Below are 15,518 nucleotides of genomic sequence, written 5' to 3'. Positions count from 1 at the left end.
CCTTGCTTGTATATCCTTGTGTTTATGCCTGTTTAAAATATTCTTTGAGTGTAAGAAAGTTCTGTATGTTTACCTCTATTTCTTGCAATGGTGTCTGGATTGGGGCATGAAGTAAAGTGTTCATTCCTTTTAAGAAAAAGATAAGGAAAAGGTTGATTTCCAGTCTATGCCTGCTCACAACTTTAAAACTAGTAGATCTTTTGGCTCACGAAGTAGAATTTCTGCTCACAAGACAACATAGCTTAGAGGAAACATTGGGTGATCTCTTGCTAGTCCTTTGCCTTCCTGTGTTAAGGATTATATTTCAGGCAAAATGACAATTTTCCTTAATGTGACTGAAATGTTTTTGTTTCCTGAGCAACTGAACATTCCATGCCACCACATGATCTGTGCTAATCAAGACCAGAGGATTCACTGGCATCAGTACAGTAAAATACATGTTACTTGCAGCAATAATCATTTTTAGGTAGAATGTTTTAGAACAAAGTCTAATTACTTAGAAATTACTTAATATTTTTCAAAGATTGTTCAAACACAGCTTAAAAAGAACTCATCTCTATACTTACCAGTGATCTCACACTGGACAGTCTCTGGTTTTTCTTTTCTTAAAAAAAACATACACACAATTTTTGCAATTTATTTCAAAGATCACTTCAGGAGCAAAAGTGAGTTTTAATAGAAAACTAAACTGGACCTACTCCTGTGTAACCTAAAATCTTCATAGCTGAAGGGCTACTTTTTAGAATAACAACTTTGCAAATATTAGAGTGAAATTAAATACCTGCTGAAGCAAGCAGCAATTTCCCTACCAACTCTAAAAGTTTGTAATTAACCTTCCTATACTCTAGGTCTAATAATTCCTGAACTATATTTGGGGACATTCTAGAACATAATGAGGAATAAATAGTTAAAGGCTGTGGAAGCTTTGAAATACTCAAATGCCAGATGAGGCTGCCCATAGCATCTCTACATGATTTACTGCTCTAGGCTTTCCTTCACTCAGCTGGGGTTTAATTCCACTATATCTCTGCACTGGCTGTGACTGGAGCACAGAGATACAACAGAATTACCTGCTGTCAGAAGCTGCTACCGATTACTATCTGAGACTATGCCAGAACAGCATTTTAAGCTGCGCCTTGCCAAAGGCTGAGCACATCTCACAGAGGTCTGGGAGGAGCAGAGCAGCTCTGATAGCTGAGACAGCTGGAGAAATTGCTGAGAATTTCTGAGTTTTGAAGGACTACATTCTAAGGTTTGTGGGGCTGCCTAAAATTCTAAGGTGTGATAGCTGGGGAACTGCTCTTTGTTTGGTTGACTGCTCTTTGTTTGGTTGACTGCCTTAAGGGTGAAAGAGATTGAGAGTGATTGCTGCTGATTGAGAGTGATTGCTGAGGAGTGCCCTGCTCCACCTCTTTGCATTTTAAGCTGCGCCTTGCCAAAGGCTGAGCACATCTCACAGAGGTCTGGGAGGAGCAGAGCAGAGCAGCTCTGATAGCTGAGACAGCTGGAGAAATTGCTGAGAATTTCTGAGTTTTGAAGGACTACATTCTAAGGTTTGTGGGGCTGCCTAAAATTCTAAGGTGTGATAGCTGGGGAACTGCTATTTGTTTGGTTGACTGCTCTTTGTTTGGTTGACTGCCTTAAGGGTGAAAGAGATTGAGAGTGATTGCTGCTGATTGAGAGTGATTGCTGAGGAGTGCCCTGCTCCACCTCTTTGCATTTTAAGCTGCGCCTTGCCAAAGGCGCGAGCCGAAGGGCGAGAGCTAAAGGGCTCTTGGCCTGTGGCTCTTCGGCTAGGGGCTCTCTAAGGAGCAGGAACCCAGATCCCTGGCTTCCTTGTTCTCCAAATAAGGTAAGTTCCCAATAAGGTAAGTTTAGGTAAGTTGACCCGCCAGAAGGGGAGCCACTTAAACAGCATTTAAAGAGGACTGTATATTTTAATATATATATATATATACAATGAAGATAGAATGCCAGCAGGGGGTTGGGGGCTTTCCAGTGTTTTGCACTGAGTGTCACATGTATGACTATCTGCCCAAAGGACAGAAGTCTTGGGTGTGTGCTCGATGCAAGGAGCTCCTGGTCCTCAGGGAACAAGTTCGTACCCTTGAGGCCGAGGTGACTGCCCTGGAGAAGCAGAGACGGTCAGTTAGGCACTTGGGGAAGACTCTCGGGGGCGTATTAGATGAGCCCCGCTCTGAACGTAGCAGCCCCGTTGCTGCCAGAGAGCGTGAGGGTCGAGAGGGAACAGGGCACCGTGCTGAGGATAAGGGGAATGCGCCCTCAGAAGGGACCTCTTCTTCGGTTGGTGAGCGGGAATCCTTTCGCGCCAAGGAACCATCCCTGAGCAGGGGGAGAGGGGGGGTATTGGTAGTTGGTGATTCGATCATTAGGCAAGTAGACAGCCGGGTGGCGAAACCGCGTACTGACCGTATGGTGACTTGCCTGCCTGGTGCGAAGGTAGCGGACATTACGCGTGTAGTAGATAGACTGATAGACAGTGCTGGGGAGGAGCCTGTGGTCGTCGTGCATGTTGGCACCAACGATGTGGGGAAATGCAGTCGTGAGGTCCTGGAGGAAAAATTTAGGCTGCTAGGCGGGAGACTTAAGGCCAGGACCTCCAAGGTAGCCTTCTCGGAAGTGCTACCTGTTCCACGTGCAGGGCAGGAGAGACAGGCACAAATTAGAAGTCTCAATGTGTGGATGAGACGATGGTGTAAGGAGGAAGGGTTTAAGTTTGTTAGGCACTGGGATGCTTTCTGGAACAAGCGGGAGCTGTACAAAAGAGACGGTCTCCACTTGTCCCCGGATGGAACCAGGCTGCTGGCGCTTAAAATCAAAAAGGTGGCAGAGCAGTTTTTAAACTAAATCTTGGGGGAAAGCCGACAGGAGATGAAATGTCTCTGGTTCGGGAGGACTCGTCTCAAAGAGATGAAGGGTTAGCTGCTATTTTTCTACCGGGTAACGGACCGGAGTTGTCCACTGTGAAGGTGACAAACAATATGGACTGTCTGCCAGTGTCTCGAGGCGGCAGGAGGAAGGTGGTGGGCCTAGCTCGCCTGGGAAATTATAGATGTTTGTATGCAAATGCTAGAAGTGTTCAAAGTAAAATTGGTGAATTGGAATGTTTAGTGCTGGGAGAAAACATAGACATTGTGGGAATTTCAGAAACTTGGTGGAATGAGGAGAATCAGTGGGACACGGTGATTCCTGGATATAAGCTATATCGGAAGGATAGGGAGGGAAGGGTTGGAGGTGGGGTGGCTCTGTATGTCAGAGAGGATATACGGTCCAGTAAGGCTGAGATCAGAGAATTAGATTCACTTTTAGAAATGCTTTGGGTTGAAATAGAAGACCCAAAAGGAAATTTAACTATGGGAGTTTGTTATCGCCCACCAAATCAAAAGAGAGAGGACGATTATAATATGATGGAAGGCTTAAAGATAGCGGCTAAACATAAAAACTGTGTTGTAATAGGTGATTTTAACTACCCACAGATTGATTGGGTCAATATGTGTTCTGGTCGAGAGAAAGAGATTGAGTTTCTTGATGCTCTCAATGACTGTGCTATGGAGCAGATGGTCTCAGAACCTACCAGGGGTGGGGCGATCCTGGATTTGGTCCTAAGTAATGCCCAAGACTTGGTGAGAGATGTAAAAGTGATTGCGCCGCTTGGGAGCAGTGACCATAATGTTATTGATTTCACCGTTTGTATAAATAGGGAGTTGTCCAAAAAGACCACCACAACCACGTTTAACTTTAAAAGGGGTAAATACACTGAGATGAGGAGGCATGTGAGGAAGAAACTGAAAGGAAAGGTACATACGGTCAAAACCCTTGAGAAAGCTTGGACGCTATTTAAAACTATAATCCTAGAAGCTCAGATAAAATACATACCACAAGTTAGGAAAGGCACAAACAGGCATAAGAAAAGGCCTGCGTGGTTAACAAACAAAGTAATGGAAGCTGTAAAAGGTAAGAAGGACTCCTTTAAGCGGTGGAAAACCAGTCCAAGTGAGATTAGTAAAAGGGAACACAGGCTGTGGCAAATCAAATGCAAGACTGTGATCAGGCAGGCAAAAAGGGACTATGAGGAGCATATTGCAAAAAACATAAAGACCAACAATAAAACTTTCTTCAAATATATTAGAAGTAGGAAACCAGCCAGGGAGGCAGTGGGGCCCTTGGATGACCATGGGGTAAAAGGATTACTGAAGGAGGATAGGGAAATGGCTGAGAAGCTAAATGAATTTTTTGCCTCCGTCTTCACTGTAGAAGACGAGAACTTTTTGCCCGCCCCAGAACCACTAATTTTGGAAGGGGTGTTGAAAGACCTGAGTCAGATTGAGGTGACAAATGAGGAGGTCCTACAACTGATAGACAAATTAAAAACTAATAAGTCACCGGGTCCGGATGGCATACATCCGAGAGTTCTGAAGGAACTCAAAGTTGAACTTGTGGATCTTCTAACAAAAATCTGTAATCTTTCATTGAAATCTGCCTCCGTTCCTGAGGACTGGAAGGTAGCAAATGTCACCCCCATCTTTAAAAAAGGTTCCAGAGGAGATCCGGGAAACTACAGGCCAGTCAGTCTGACTTCAATACCGGGAAAGTTGGTAGAAACCATTATCAAGGACAGAATGAGTAGGCACATTGATGAACACGGGTTATTGAGGAAGACTCAGCATGGGTTCTGCAAGGGAAGATCTTGCCTCACTAACCTGTTGCATTTCTTTGAGGGGGTGAACAAACATGTGGACAAAGGAGACCCGATAGATGTTGTTTACCTTGACTTCCAGAAAGCTTTTGATAAAGTTCCTCATCAAAGGCTCCTTAGAAAGCTTGAGAATCATGGAGTAAAAGGACAGGTCCTCTTGTGGATCAAAAACTGGCTGAGTAATAGGAAGCAGAGAGTGAGTATAAATGGGCAGTCTTCGCAGTGGAGGACGGTAAGCAGTGGGGTGCCGCAGGGCTCGGTACTGGGTCCCATGCTTTTTAACTTGTTCATAAATGATTTAGAGTTCGGAGTGAGCAGTGAAGTGGCCAAGTTTGCGGATGACACTAAATTGTTCAGGGTGGTGAGAACCAGAGAGGATTGTGAGGAACTCCAAAGGGATCTGTTGAGGCTGGGTGAGTGGGCGTCAACGTGGCAGATGCGGTTCAATGTGGCCAAGTGCAAAGTAATGCACATTGGGGCTAAGAATCCCAGCTACAAATACAAGTTGATGGGGTGTGAACTGGCAGAGACTGATCAAGAGAGAGATCTTGGGGTCATGATAGATAACTCACTGAAAGTGTCAAGACAGTGTGCGTTTGCAATAAAAAAGGCCAATGCCATGCTGGGAATTATTAGGAAGGGAATTGAAAACAAATCAGCCAGTATCATAATGCCCCTGTATAAATCGATGGTGCGGTCTCATTTGGAGTACTGTGTGCAGTTCTGGTCGCCGCACCTCAAAAAGGATATTATAGCTTTAGAGAAGGTGCAGAGAAGGGCAACTAGAATGATTAAAGGGCTGGAGCACTTTCCCTATGAAGAAAGGTTGAAACGCTTGGGACTCTTTAGCTTGGAGAAACGTCGACTGCGGGGTGACATGATAAGAGGTTTACAAGATAATGCATGGAATGGAGAAAGTAGAGAAAGAAGTACTTTTCTCCCTTTCTCACAATACAAGAACTCGTGGGCATTCGATGAAATTGCTGAGCAGACAGGTTAAGACGGATAAAAGGAAGTACTTCTTCACCCAAAGGGTGATTAACATGTGGAATTCACTGCCACAGGAGGTGGTGGCGGCCACAAGTATAGCCACCTTCAAGAGGGGTTTAGATAAAAATATGGAGCACAGGTCCATCAGTGGCTATTAGCCACAGTGTATGGAGCACAGGTCCATCAGTGGCTATTAGCCACAGTGTATGTGTGTATATAACATTTTTTGCCACTGTGTGACACAGAGTGTTGGACTTGATGGGCCGTTGGCCTGATCCAACATGGCTTCTCTTATGTTCTTATGTTCTTAACTAAACCTTGGTGGGTGAAACAATGAAGTGTGGAGAACACAGCATTAATCAATACTGGTGCTAACATCATTTAGGTTAAGATCAAGTTGGGACCATTTTAAACTAGAATATATGTTCAGTCAGGGAATTTATTCAAAACTTACTGATTAAGTGGTTCCTGATGCCTTGGCTCTACTGTTTCCTCTAAAATTAGAAAACCAAACACTGTGAAAAGCATCAGTATCATGGCATGCATTTATTACAACACTGCATCCAAAAAGGCTTTTTTTATTATTCCTGGTCAACTAAATTCAACAATAAACAGAAGTTCTCACCTAAATGATCTGACTCCGCACTTGTTTGAAGATCTGTTGGAAAAACCCTAAAAACCCACAAACAGTTTTAATAGCTTGGGGGAAAATGTTTATGAATACACAAACACACAAACCCTCTACCATCAAAAGATTTCATCCTGTCATTGGCCAGTATTTAAACAGCACCATGCAAGTCACCTAGTACCCCACCAATTACAAAAGGAAGAATATTAAGAAGCCAGATTTCTCAGTCATAACATCCTGCATTTGAAGACTGCAGATCCTGGGTTTAATTTTTAATTGTACGGTATCATTACACTATAGTGTTTATTACATTAAATTCAATATTATATTGTTTTACTATATTACATTAAATACAATATTGAAAACATAAAAGAAAAGTCACATTAGTTAAGCATTTCTATCATATTTCCAACAAAGCCAGTGTCTTTACAATAGAGATTCTTTCAAAAATTGCAATTTTGGCAGTCTTCAAAGGAGCCACAAAAACAATTCCTTAGGAACAAGCGTATGTCTTTATATTCACTGAAATGAAAGCATTGGTTGATTTAAATATGATGCTAGTGGGCAAGAATTTACAAGTGCCATTTTGAGACCTAGGGTGATGGCACCATCAAGTCATAAGAACACTTATGAGGTTTGGAAGTGTGCTGGATGCAACGATATTTCTCTTAATTTAACAAAAATTCCTTTTCACCAAGGATCAGTCCTGCATGGAAACAACAATATGGCAGTATCATCAGCATATGTCAAGGCTGCCATGGATGCCATGATGCCCACCAAGTGTAGTTTTGCCCAAGAAGGTTTCTGGATCTTCATTATGAGACTGAATGTAAGTAGCAACACCTATTTTGTGTAAGTAGTATGGCAACCATTTTGTGACTATACCCACTGCACTGTGTCAGAATTCGAAAGTTGCCCACAGGCTCAAAAAGGTTGGGGACCCTTGGCATATGTAACAAAAGACACTTGTCTAGCCGAGGTGGTTGAAAATAACTTGTATCCACATGGGGTCTTCTATGGGTGCCTGCAGAATGTGAATTTCTTACACACTGCACATACACTGCACCCTAGAACTCCTCTTCAAATGTTGTTCCAGGAACATAGTTTGGGGTGCATTGGGGGCTATGATGTGAGGGAGAGAAAACTAACACTCCATGAACAGAAAGCCTTCCATCCACAATAAAAACACCAGTGGACTCAAACCAATATCCACTTCATTTAGCTGTTATACTGGGTTCTATCCTACCACTGTACCTAGAATCATAGAGTTGAAAAGTACCTCCAGGGTTATCTAGTCCAATCCCCTGAACGATGCAGTTAAAATTACAAGTCCCTCCCCCTGCCCTCCTCATGATCTGCCTAAGTTCACAGAATCAGCATTGCTGTCAAATGGCCACCTAGCCTTTATTTAAAAACCTCCAAAGCAGGAGAGGCCACCACCTCCTGAGGAAGCCTGTTCCGCTGAGCAACCACTCTGTCAGGAAGTTCTTCCAAATGTTTAGCTGGAAGCTCTTAATTTCAACCTGTTGTTCTGGTTCAACCTTCTACAGCAACAGAAAACAACTCTGCATCATCCTCTATATGACAGGCCTTCAAGTACTTGAAGATGCTGATCTTATCACCTCTCAGTCATCTGCTCTCCAGGCTAACATACCAAGCCCCTTCAACATATCCTCATAGGAGTCACCATCTTCATTGCCCTACTCTATATCCTTCTTAAATTGTGGTGCCCAAAACTAAACACAATACTCTAGGTGAGATCTAACCAGAGCAGAGTAAAACAATAACATCACTTTGCATGATTTGGACACTATACTTCTGTTGACAGAGCCCAGAATTGCATTTGCCTTTTTAGCCACTGCATCACACTACTGACTCATGTTCAGTGTATGGTACATTAAGACCCCTAGATCCTTTTCACACACATGAGAAAATAAGAACATAAGAGAAGCCATGTTGGATCAGGCCAATGGCCCATCCAATCCAACACTCTGTCACACAGTGCCCACCCCCCCCCAAAAAAAACACCAGGTGCCATCAGAAGGTCCATCAGTGGGGTCAGGACACCAGAAGCCCTCACCCTGTTGCCCCTCCCAACCACCAAGAATACTGAGCATCACTTGCCCCAAACAGAGAGTTCCAGCAATATGCTGCGGCTAATAGCCACTGATGGGCCTCTGCTCCAAATCTTTATCCAGTCCCCTCTTGAAGCTGGCTATGCTTATAGCCTCCTGTGGCAGTGAATTCCATGTGTTAATCACCCTTTGGGTGAAGAAGTACTTCCTTTATTCATTCTAACCCGACTGCTCAGCAATTTCATTGAGTGCCCACGAGTTCTTGTATTGTAAGAAAGGGAGAAAAGTACTTATTTTTCTACTTTCTCTAACCCAAGCATAATCTTGTAAACCTCTATCATGTCACCCCTCAGTCGACGTTTCTCCAAGCTAAAGAGTCCCAAGTGTTTTAACCTTTCTTCATAGGGAATGTGTTCCAGTCCTTTAATTATTCTAGTTGCCCTTTTCTGCACTTTTCCCAAGCTAATATCTTTTTTGAGGTGCAGTGACCAGAATTGTACACTACTCCAAATGAGGCCACACCATCGATTTATACAGGGGCATTATAATACTGGCTGATTTGTTTTCAATTCCCTTCCTAATAATCCCAGCAGAAGCTTTGGACTTTTTTTTTTTTTTGCAGACACACTGTCTCGATATTTCAATGAGTTATCTACCATGACCCCAAGATCTCTCTCTTGATCAGTCTCCAACAGTTCACACCACATCAACTTGTATTTATAGTTAGGATTTCTGGCTCCAATGTGCATTACCTTGCACTTGGCCATGCTGAATAATTTGCCATGTTGATACCCACTCACCAGCCTCCACAGAGCCCTTTGGAGTGCCTCACAATATTCTCTGGTTCTCACCACCCTGAACAATTTAGTGTCATCCGCAAAATTAGCCACTTCACTGCTTACTCCCAACTCCAAACCATTAATGAACAAGTTAAAAAGCATCGGACCCAGTACTGAGCCCTGTGGCATCCCACTGCTCACCACCTTCCACTAAGAAAATTTTCCATTTATACTCACTCTGTTTCCTATTAATTAGCCAGTTTTTGATCTACAAGAGGACTTGTCCTTTTACCCTATGACTCTCGAGCTTACTAAGGAGCCTTTGACGAGGAACTTTATCAAAAGCTTTCTGGAAGTCAAGGTAAACAACATCTATTGGGTCCCCTTTGTCCACACGTTTGTTCACCCCCTCAAAGAACTCTAACAGGTTAGTGAGACAAGATCTTCCCTTACAGAACCCATGCTGAGTCTTCCTCAATAACTTTTGTTCATCAATGTGCCTATTCATTCTCTCTTTAATAATAGTCTCCACTAACTTTCCTGGTATTGAAGTCAGACTGACTGGCCTGTAATTTCCCAGATCTCCTCTGAAACCCTTTTAAAATATGGAGGTGACAATAGCTACCTTCCAGTCCTCAGGAAGGGAAGTAGATTTTAATGAAAGATTATTGTTGTCAGGAGTTCCACAATTTCACCTTTGAGTTTTTTCAGAACTCTTGGATGTACGCCATCCGGGCCTGGTGACTATCAGTTTTTAAATTGTCTATCAGTCGTAGGACCTCCTCTCTCTCGACACTTCAATCTGACTCAGGTCTTTCAACACCCCTCCCAAAATCAGCGGTTCTGGAGTGGGCTAACTACTCATCTTCTACAGTGAAGACGAAGGCAAAGAATGCATTCAGCTTCTCAGCCATTTCCCTATCATCCTTCAGTAATCCTTTTACCCTTGGTCATCTAAAGGCCCCACTGCTTTCCTGGCTGGTTTCCTGCTTCTAATGTATTTGAAGTAATTTTTATTATTGGTCTTTATGTTTTTTGCAATATGCTCCTCATAGTCTCTTTTTGCCTGCCTAATCACAGACTTGCATTTTATTTGCCACAGCCCATGTTCACTTTTATTAACCTCACTTAGACTAGCTTTCCAGTGCTTAAAGGAATCTTTCTTACCACATACTACTGCCATGACAAGTCTCCCCCATTCTATAATGTTGAATTGGATTTTTCCTACCTAAATGCAGAACTTTACATTTATCCCTGTTAAAATTAATTTTATTGGGTTTAGCCCAGTTTTCCATCCTATCAAGATCATCCTGTAGCCTGACTCTGTCTTCTACTGCATTTGTGATCCCTTACAATTGAGTGTCATTTGCAAATTTAAAAAGCACTCCCTCGATTCCTTCATCCAAGTGATGTATAAAGGTGTTGAACAAAACAGTCCCAGGACAGATTCTTCAGGCATTCCACTTGTCACTCCTTTCCAAGAGGATGAGGAACCATTCACAAGTACTCTTTGTGTGTGATCTGTCAACCAGTTACAGATCCACATAACAGCAATGGGATCCAAACCACATTTTACCAACTTGTCAACAAGAACAGTATGTGGAACCTTTTCAAAAGCTTTACTGAAATCAAGATAAAACTATGTCTACAGCATTCCCTTGATCCAGCAAAGTAGTGACTTTATCAAAAAAGGAGATCAGGTTAGTCTGACATGACTTGTTCTTGAGAAACCCATGCTGGCTCTTAGTAATCACAGCCATCCTTACTAAACGTTCCAGGACTGACTGATGATTTGTTCTACTTTTCCAGGTATAGACATCAAGCTGATGGGTCAGTAGTAACCCGGATCCTCCTTTTTTCCCATCTTGAAGATGGGGACAACATTTGTCCACCTCCAATCTTCTGACACCTCACCTGTTCTCCAAGAATTCACAAAAATAATGGCCAGAGGCTCAGAAATTACATCCACGAGTTCATTTGGTACTCTTGGGTGCAGTTCATCTGGTCCCAAGGACTTCATTTCATTTAAAGACCCCTATGCTGATCATAGGCTGCAACTCCCTTTCCTCATCATGTGCTCTGTTTTTGCCAGGTTGAGCACCTTTATTCTCACAAGAGAAGACTGAGGAAAAGTAGGAATTGACTAAAGTAATGATGGTGCATCCTCAAGTGTAAGGAGCCTTCATCTGAAATAAGAGGCTTATCTGATGCAAGAAGCCTCTTGCAAGGGAAAAATATGTCACCATTGATGAGTTACAATCCAACAGTATTCAATATCAGAATTTAACAAAGGAGAATATAGACAACCCTGGTACCTAGAATACTGTTGATCATTTTAAACACTAGCTAGTGACTCAAACTTATATATTGTTTATTATGGATTCCAACTCCACTGCTTACTGTGATTCACTCTCAGGTAATTTTGCACAGGATTGCTGTAGTTTACAAAACTACACCTTAAATATTTTTCAGTGTTATCATGCAGACACTTCCCCAAGCACCTATAGTTGACAAAAGGTCAGCAAAAGCACACAAGGTGGACAAAAGATCAACAAAAGCAACAAATTGAGGTCTCTCTCTCCCCTACATTTATACTTCATAGGTCATTGTATTACAGTGTTCTTCCTAGATCTGGCCTCTGACAAAACATGACTTTGAACAATCCAAATCTACAACTGGCACTTCATATAAGGGTTAAAGATCAATTAAGCTGGCTGGTAAATAATTCAAACTGTGTGTTTAGACTCAGCATAGGAACACCTTTCTCTGCCCCAGGTGGAAAAAAAGAAACAGAAACCATAACCAGCAACTGCTTAGTTGAATAGAGAATGTTACCACAACCAACTGTGACACACTGGAACACAATTCATTGGGTACTGAAGAATTCTGAAGCTCAATATATGTACTCATAATATTTGAATGTATTTAAAACAAACTTCTAAGGTTGGTAACTTTTTGCCCAAAGAATCCTGTACAAATTAGCATTTATAGATGCACATTTGAAAAATCAAGCTCACCTTATTGTATCTGCAAAACTGACACGCCGGGAGTTTCTCTGACGTTTCTCAGCATTGCCACCCTGAACATACAACACAGAAATCACCCATAGACAACAAATTCTCTTTTATATAAGCATATATAAAACATAAAAATAAACAGTATTATGTATACTACTCATCATCATCAAGTCTTCTTCATAGAATAGAATCATAGAGTTGGAAGGGATCTTCAGGGTCATCTAGTCCAACCCCCTGCACAATGCAGGAAACTCACAAATTAAGCACTAGCTTAATTAAGCACTAGCCAGAAAAAGTTAATTAAGCACTAGCCAGGAAAAGTTATAATAGCACACTACATGCATGTTGTGTAGATATGGGTAATGGACTATATGACTAACAGAGTCAGAAAACCCTTGAGTAACAGGCTGTTCAAAGGAAATTCTGAGAGAATCAGTTAAGGAATGACAGTTGGGAACTAACAGTTGAAGAGACGGTTAAGCACTGAAAGAGGCTAAGAGAATGAGGGGATCAAGGGGACGATACTAAGGGAGTAAATGGATCAAGGAGGATCCTCATTCAAGCCAAAAAAGGGAAATAGCTTCTAGTAAAGAGAAGTGATCCCTACCCAGAAGGAAAATAGCTTCCAGAAAAGAGGAGAGATCCCAGGTCTGTGTATAAAGGATTTTGAAAACCTGGTTGAACTTTTTGTGTTTATGCTTGAGTGTTCAAGTAGAAACAGAAAAGAAAGTCTCTCTTCTCAATGTTTTAAAGACCTTGGTGAATAACAGAAAAATTTACTTGTTGGCAACAAATAATCCGACATTTGCGTGAATACAAAGTTACCTCAGTTATTTAAATCTGCTCACATCATATATCCTACACCTGATTCCACCTGATCTTTTCTTCTGCAAGTTAAATAAAAATATTTTGCTTATTTTAAACTTTCTAAAGCCTCTTTTGTGGCATTTCAAAAGCAGAATATAAGAAGGTGATTTTGGCCCTGTCCTCAGCAACTTGGGCTGTGCCAGCATCATATATGTGTATATATATGTATAACAGGAACTCCTTTGTAATATTAGGCCACACACCTCTGATGTAGCCAATCCTCCAAGAGCTTACAGTAGGCCCTCTAAGAAGAGCCCTGTAAACTCTTGGAGGATTGGCTACATCAGGGGTGTGTGGCCTAATGAGCCTGCCTAGGCGGGGAGGGAGGGATACAAATAAAATTTTACTTTACTTTAATATGCAAAGGAGCTCCTGCTACAAAGAAAGCCACACACACACACACATATAGAGAAAGAGAGATAATGGGACAGCCATAAAGAAATAAAAAATATATTTTGTCCTCGTTCAAGCTGAAAAAGGGAAATAGATTCTATAAAGAGGACTGATCCCTGGTCTGTATATAAAGGACAGCCATTTTAAAAAAAACAATAGGAAGAAAATAGATAGTGGGGCTGCTTAGCAAGAAAGAAGAAGGGAAAAACCTGTGTGTGAGATGGGAGGAGGATGAGATCACCATAACATGCATGGGGGTTCCTCCCATACCTACCAAAAAGGCTCCTTAGTTTGGCTCACCTTCTCTTCCCACTATATACTACCATCCGTTTCTCTACACAAATATGTGCAGATAAGCAGCTGAGGAGGACAAAAACTAGGACTGAAACTCTTCTTTTGAAGCTAACTAACCCATTTAGTCTTGCAGGCTTATAGATTACATAGACTAGGCATGGACCAAACCATGAATCACAATTTGTGCACAAATTGGTCCAATTCATGGATTGTTTTGAACCTCTTCAGACCATGGTGCTCCATCTGTTTTGTCTTTGCAGTTCATTTGCCCAGACAGCCTGGTGCTGATTCAGTGAATTGCTAGGCAATGCTGGGGGTGGACTTCCAGGAGCCCTAGAAATACCCAAAGCAGTTGTCCATAGCATAAGAACGTAAGAGAAGCCATGCTGGATCAGGCCAGTGGCCCATCCAGTGCAACACTCTGTGTCACACAGTGGCCAAAAAAACCCAGGTGCCATGAGAAGGCCCACCAGTGGGGCCAAGACACTGAAAGCCCTCCCACTGCTGCCCCCAAGCACCAAGAATAAAGAGCATCACATACCCCAGACAGAGAATTCCATCTATTCCTTGTAGCTAATAGTCACTGATGGACCTCTGTGCTTGAAGCTGTCTATGCTTGTAGCTGCCATCACCTCCTGTGGCAGTGAATTCCATGTGTTAATCTCCCTTTGAGTGAAGAAGTACTTCCTTTTATCTGTTCTAACCCGACTGCTCAGCAATTTCTTTAAGTGCCCACAAGTTCTTGTATTGTGAGAAAGGGAGAAAAGTAGGTACTTTTCTTTACCTTCTCTATCCCATATATAACCTTGTAAACCTCTAACATGTCACCCATCAGTCAACGTTTCTCCAAGCCAAAGAGCCCCAAGCACTTTAACCTTTTTTCATAGGGAAAGTGTTCCAACCCTTTTATCCACGGGTGTCAAACATGCGGTCCGAGGGCTGAATCAGGCCCCTGGAGGGCTCCTATCAGGCCCCGGAGCACCTGGTTGTCATTTGCTTCCTTCTCCCTCTCTCTTGCTTCCTTCTGCATCACAGGTTGCTTTGCCAGGCTTGCCCAATCACACAGGAGCTACAAAGTCTCTATTTTCTTGGCTGAGGTGCCTCCCTTGGGAAGGAAGAGGGGGGAGGGATAGCTTGCTTTGCTAGGCTCTTTCAATCACACAGCAGAGCTACTGAGCCAAGCCTCTCTTCCTTCCCCCTCCTGGTCTCCTGGGGAAGGAAGGAAAGAGACAGAGCTTCCTTTACTCAGTTCCCTGGATTCCATGGGAGAGATACAAAGAAAGCACCTTTAATACCAACAAGTGCTAACATTTTAAGCATGTTTTAAGAGATTTTTTCTTACAAAAACAGTTAATTGTGTTTGTCTGTGTCCTTTATAAAGTTTATATCTCTGCTACCTAATCTTAAATAGGTATATACATGGCCTGGCTCGACATGGCCCAGCCCAACCTGACATGGCCTGGCTCAACAAGGTCTCGTTTATATCAGATCCCGTCCTCATAACAAATGAGTTCAACACCCCTTCTTTAATTATTCTAGTTGCCCTTTTCTGTACTTTTCCAAAGCTATATATTTTTTGAGGTGTGGTGACCAGAATTGAACATGGTACTCCAAATGAGGCTACACCATCAATTTATACAAGGGATTTATGATACTGGCCGATTTGTTTTCAGTTCCCTTCCAAATAATCCCCAGCATAGCATTGGCCTTTTTTATTGCAGTTGCGCACTGTTTCAACATTTTCTGTGAGTTATCTAC

At 42.4% G+C, this 15,518-nt stretch overlaps 1 protein-coding gene across 1 annotated transcript in view; it reads right to left on the bottom strand.

Annotated features, from left to right (window-relative positions):
- The window catches only part of KNL1 (kinetochore scaffold 1), a 66,839-nt gene that overhangs the window by 41,329 nt on the left and 9,992 nt on the right, over positions 1-15,518 (bottom strand). Inside the window, exons 5-9 of the mRNA XM_060261347.1 lie at positions 12,207-12,268; positions 6,333-6,379; positions 6,162-6,201; positions 567-604; positions 74-126 (exon numbers count right to left, since the gene is read on the bottom strand). Coding sequence (XP_060117330.1) covers positions 74-126; positions 567-604; positions 6,162-6,201; positions 6,333-6,379; positions 12,207-12,268 — 240 coding nt within the window. The remainder of the gene's footprint in view (positions 1-73; positions 127-566; positions 605-6,161; positions 6,202-6,332; positions 6,380-12,206; positions 12,269-15,518) is intronic.

This window comes from Heteronotia binoei, chromosome 21 (genome assembly GCF_032191835.1).
Source record: "Heteronotia binoei isolate CCM8104 ecotype False Entrance Well chromosome 21, APGP_CSIRO_Hbin_v1, whole genome shotgun sequence".
Lineage (NCBI taxonomy): Eukaryota > Metazoa > Chordata > Lepidosauria > Squamata > Gekkonidae > Heteronotia > Heteronotia binoei.
The sequence above is the reverse complement of the archived record's forward strand: the minus strand, read 5'-3'. Positions and strand labels throughout refer to the sequence as shown.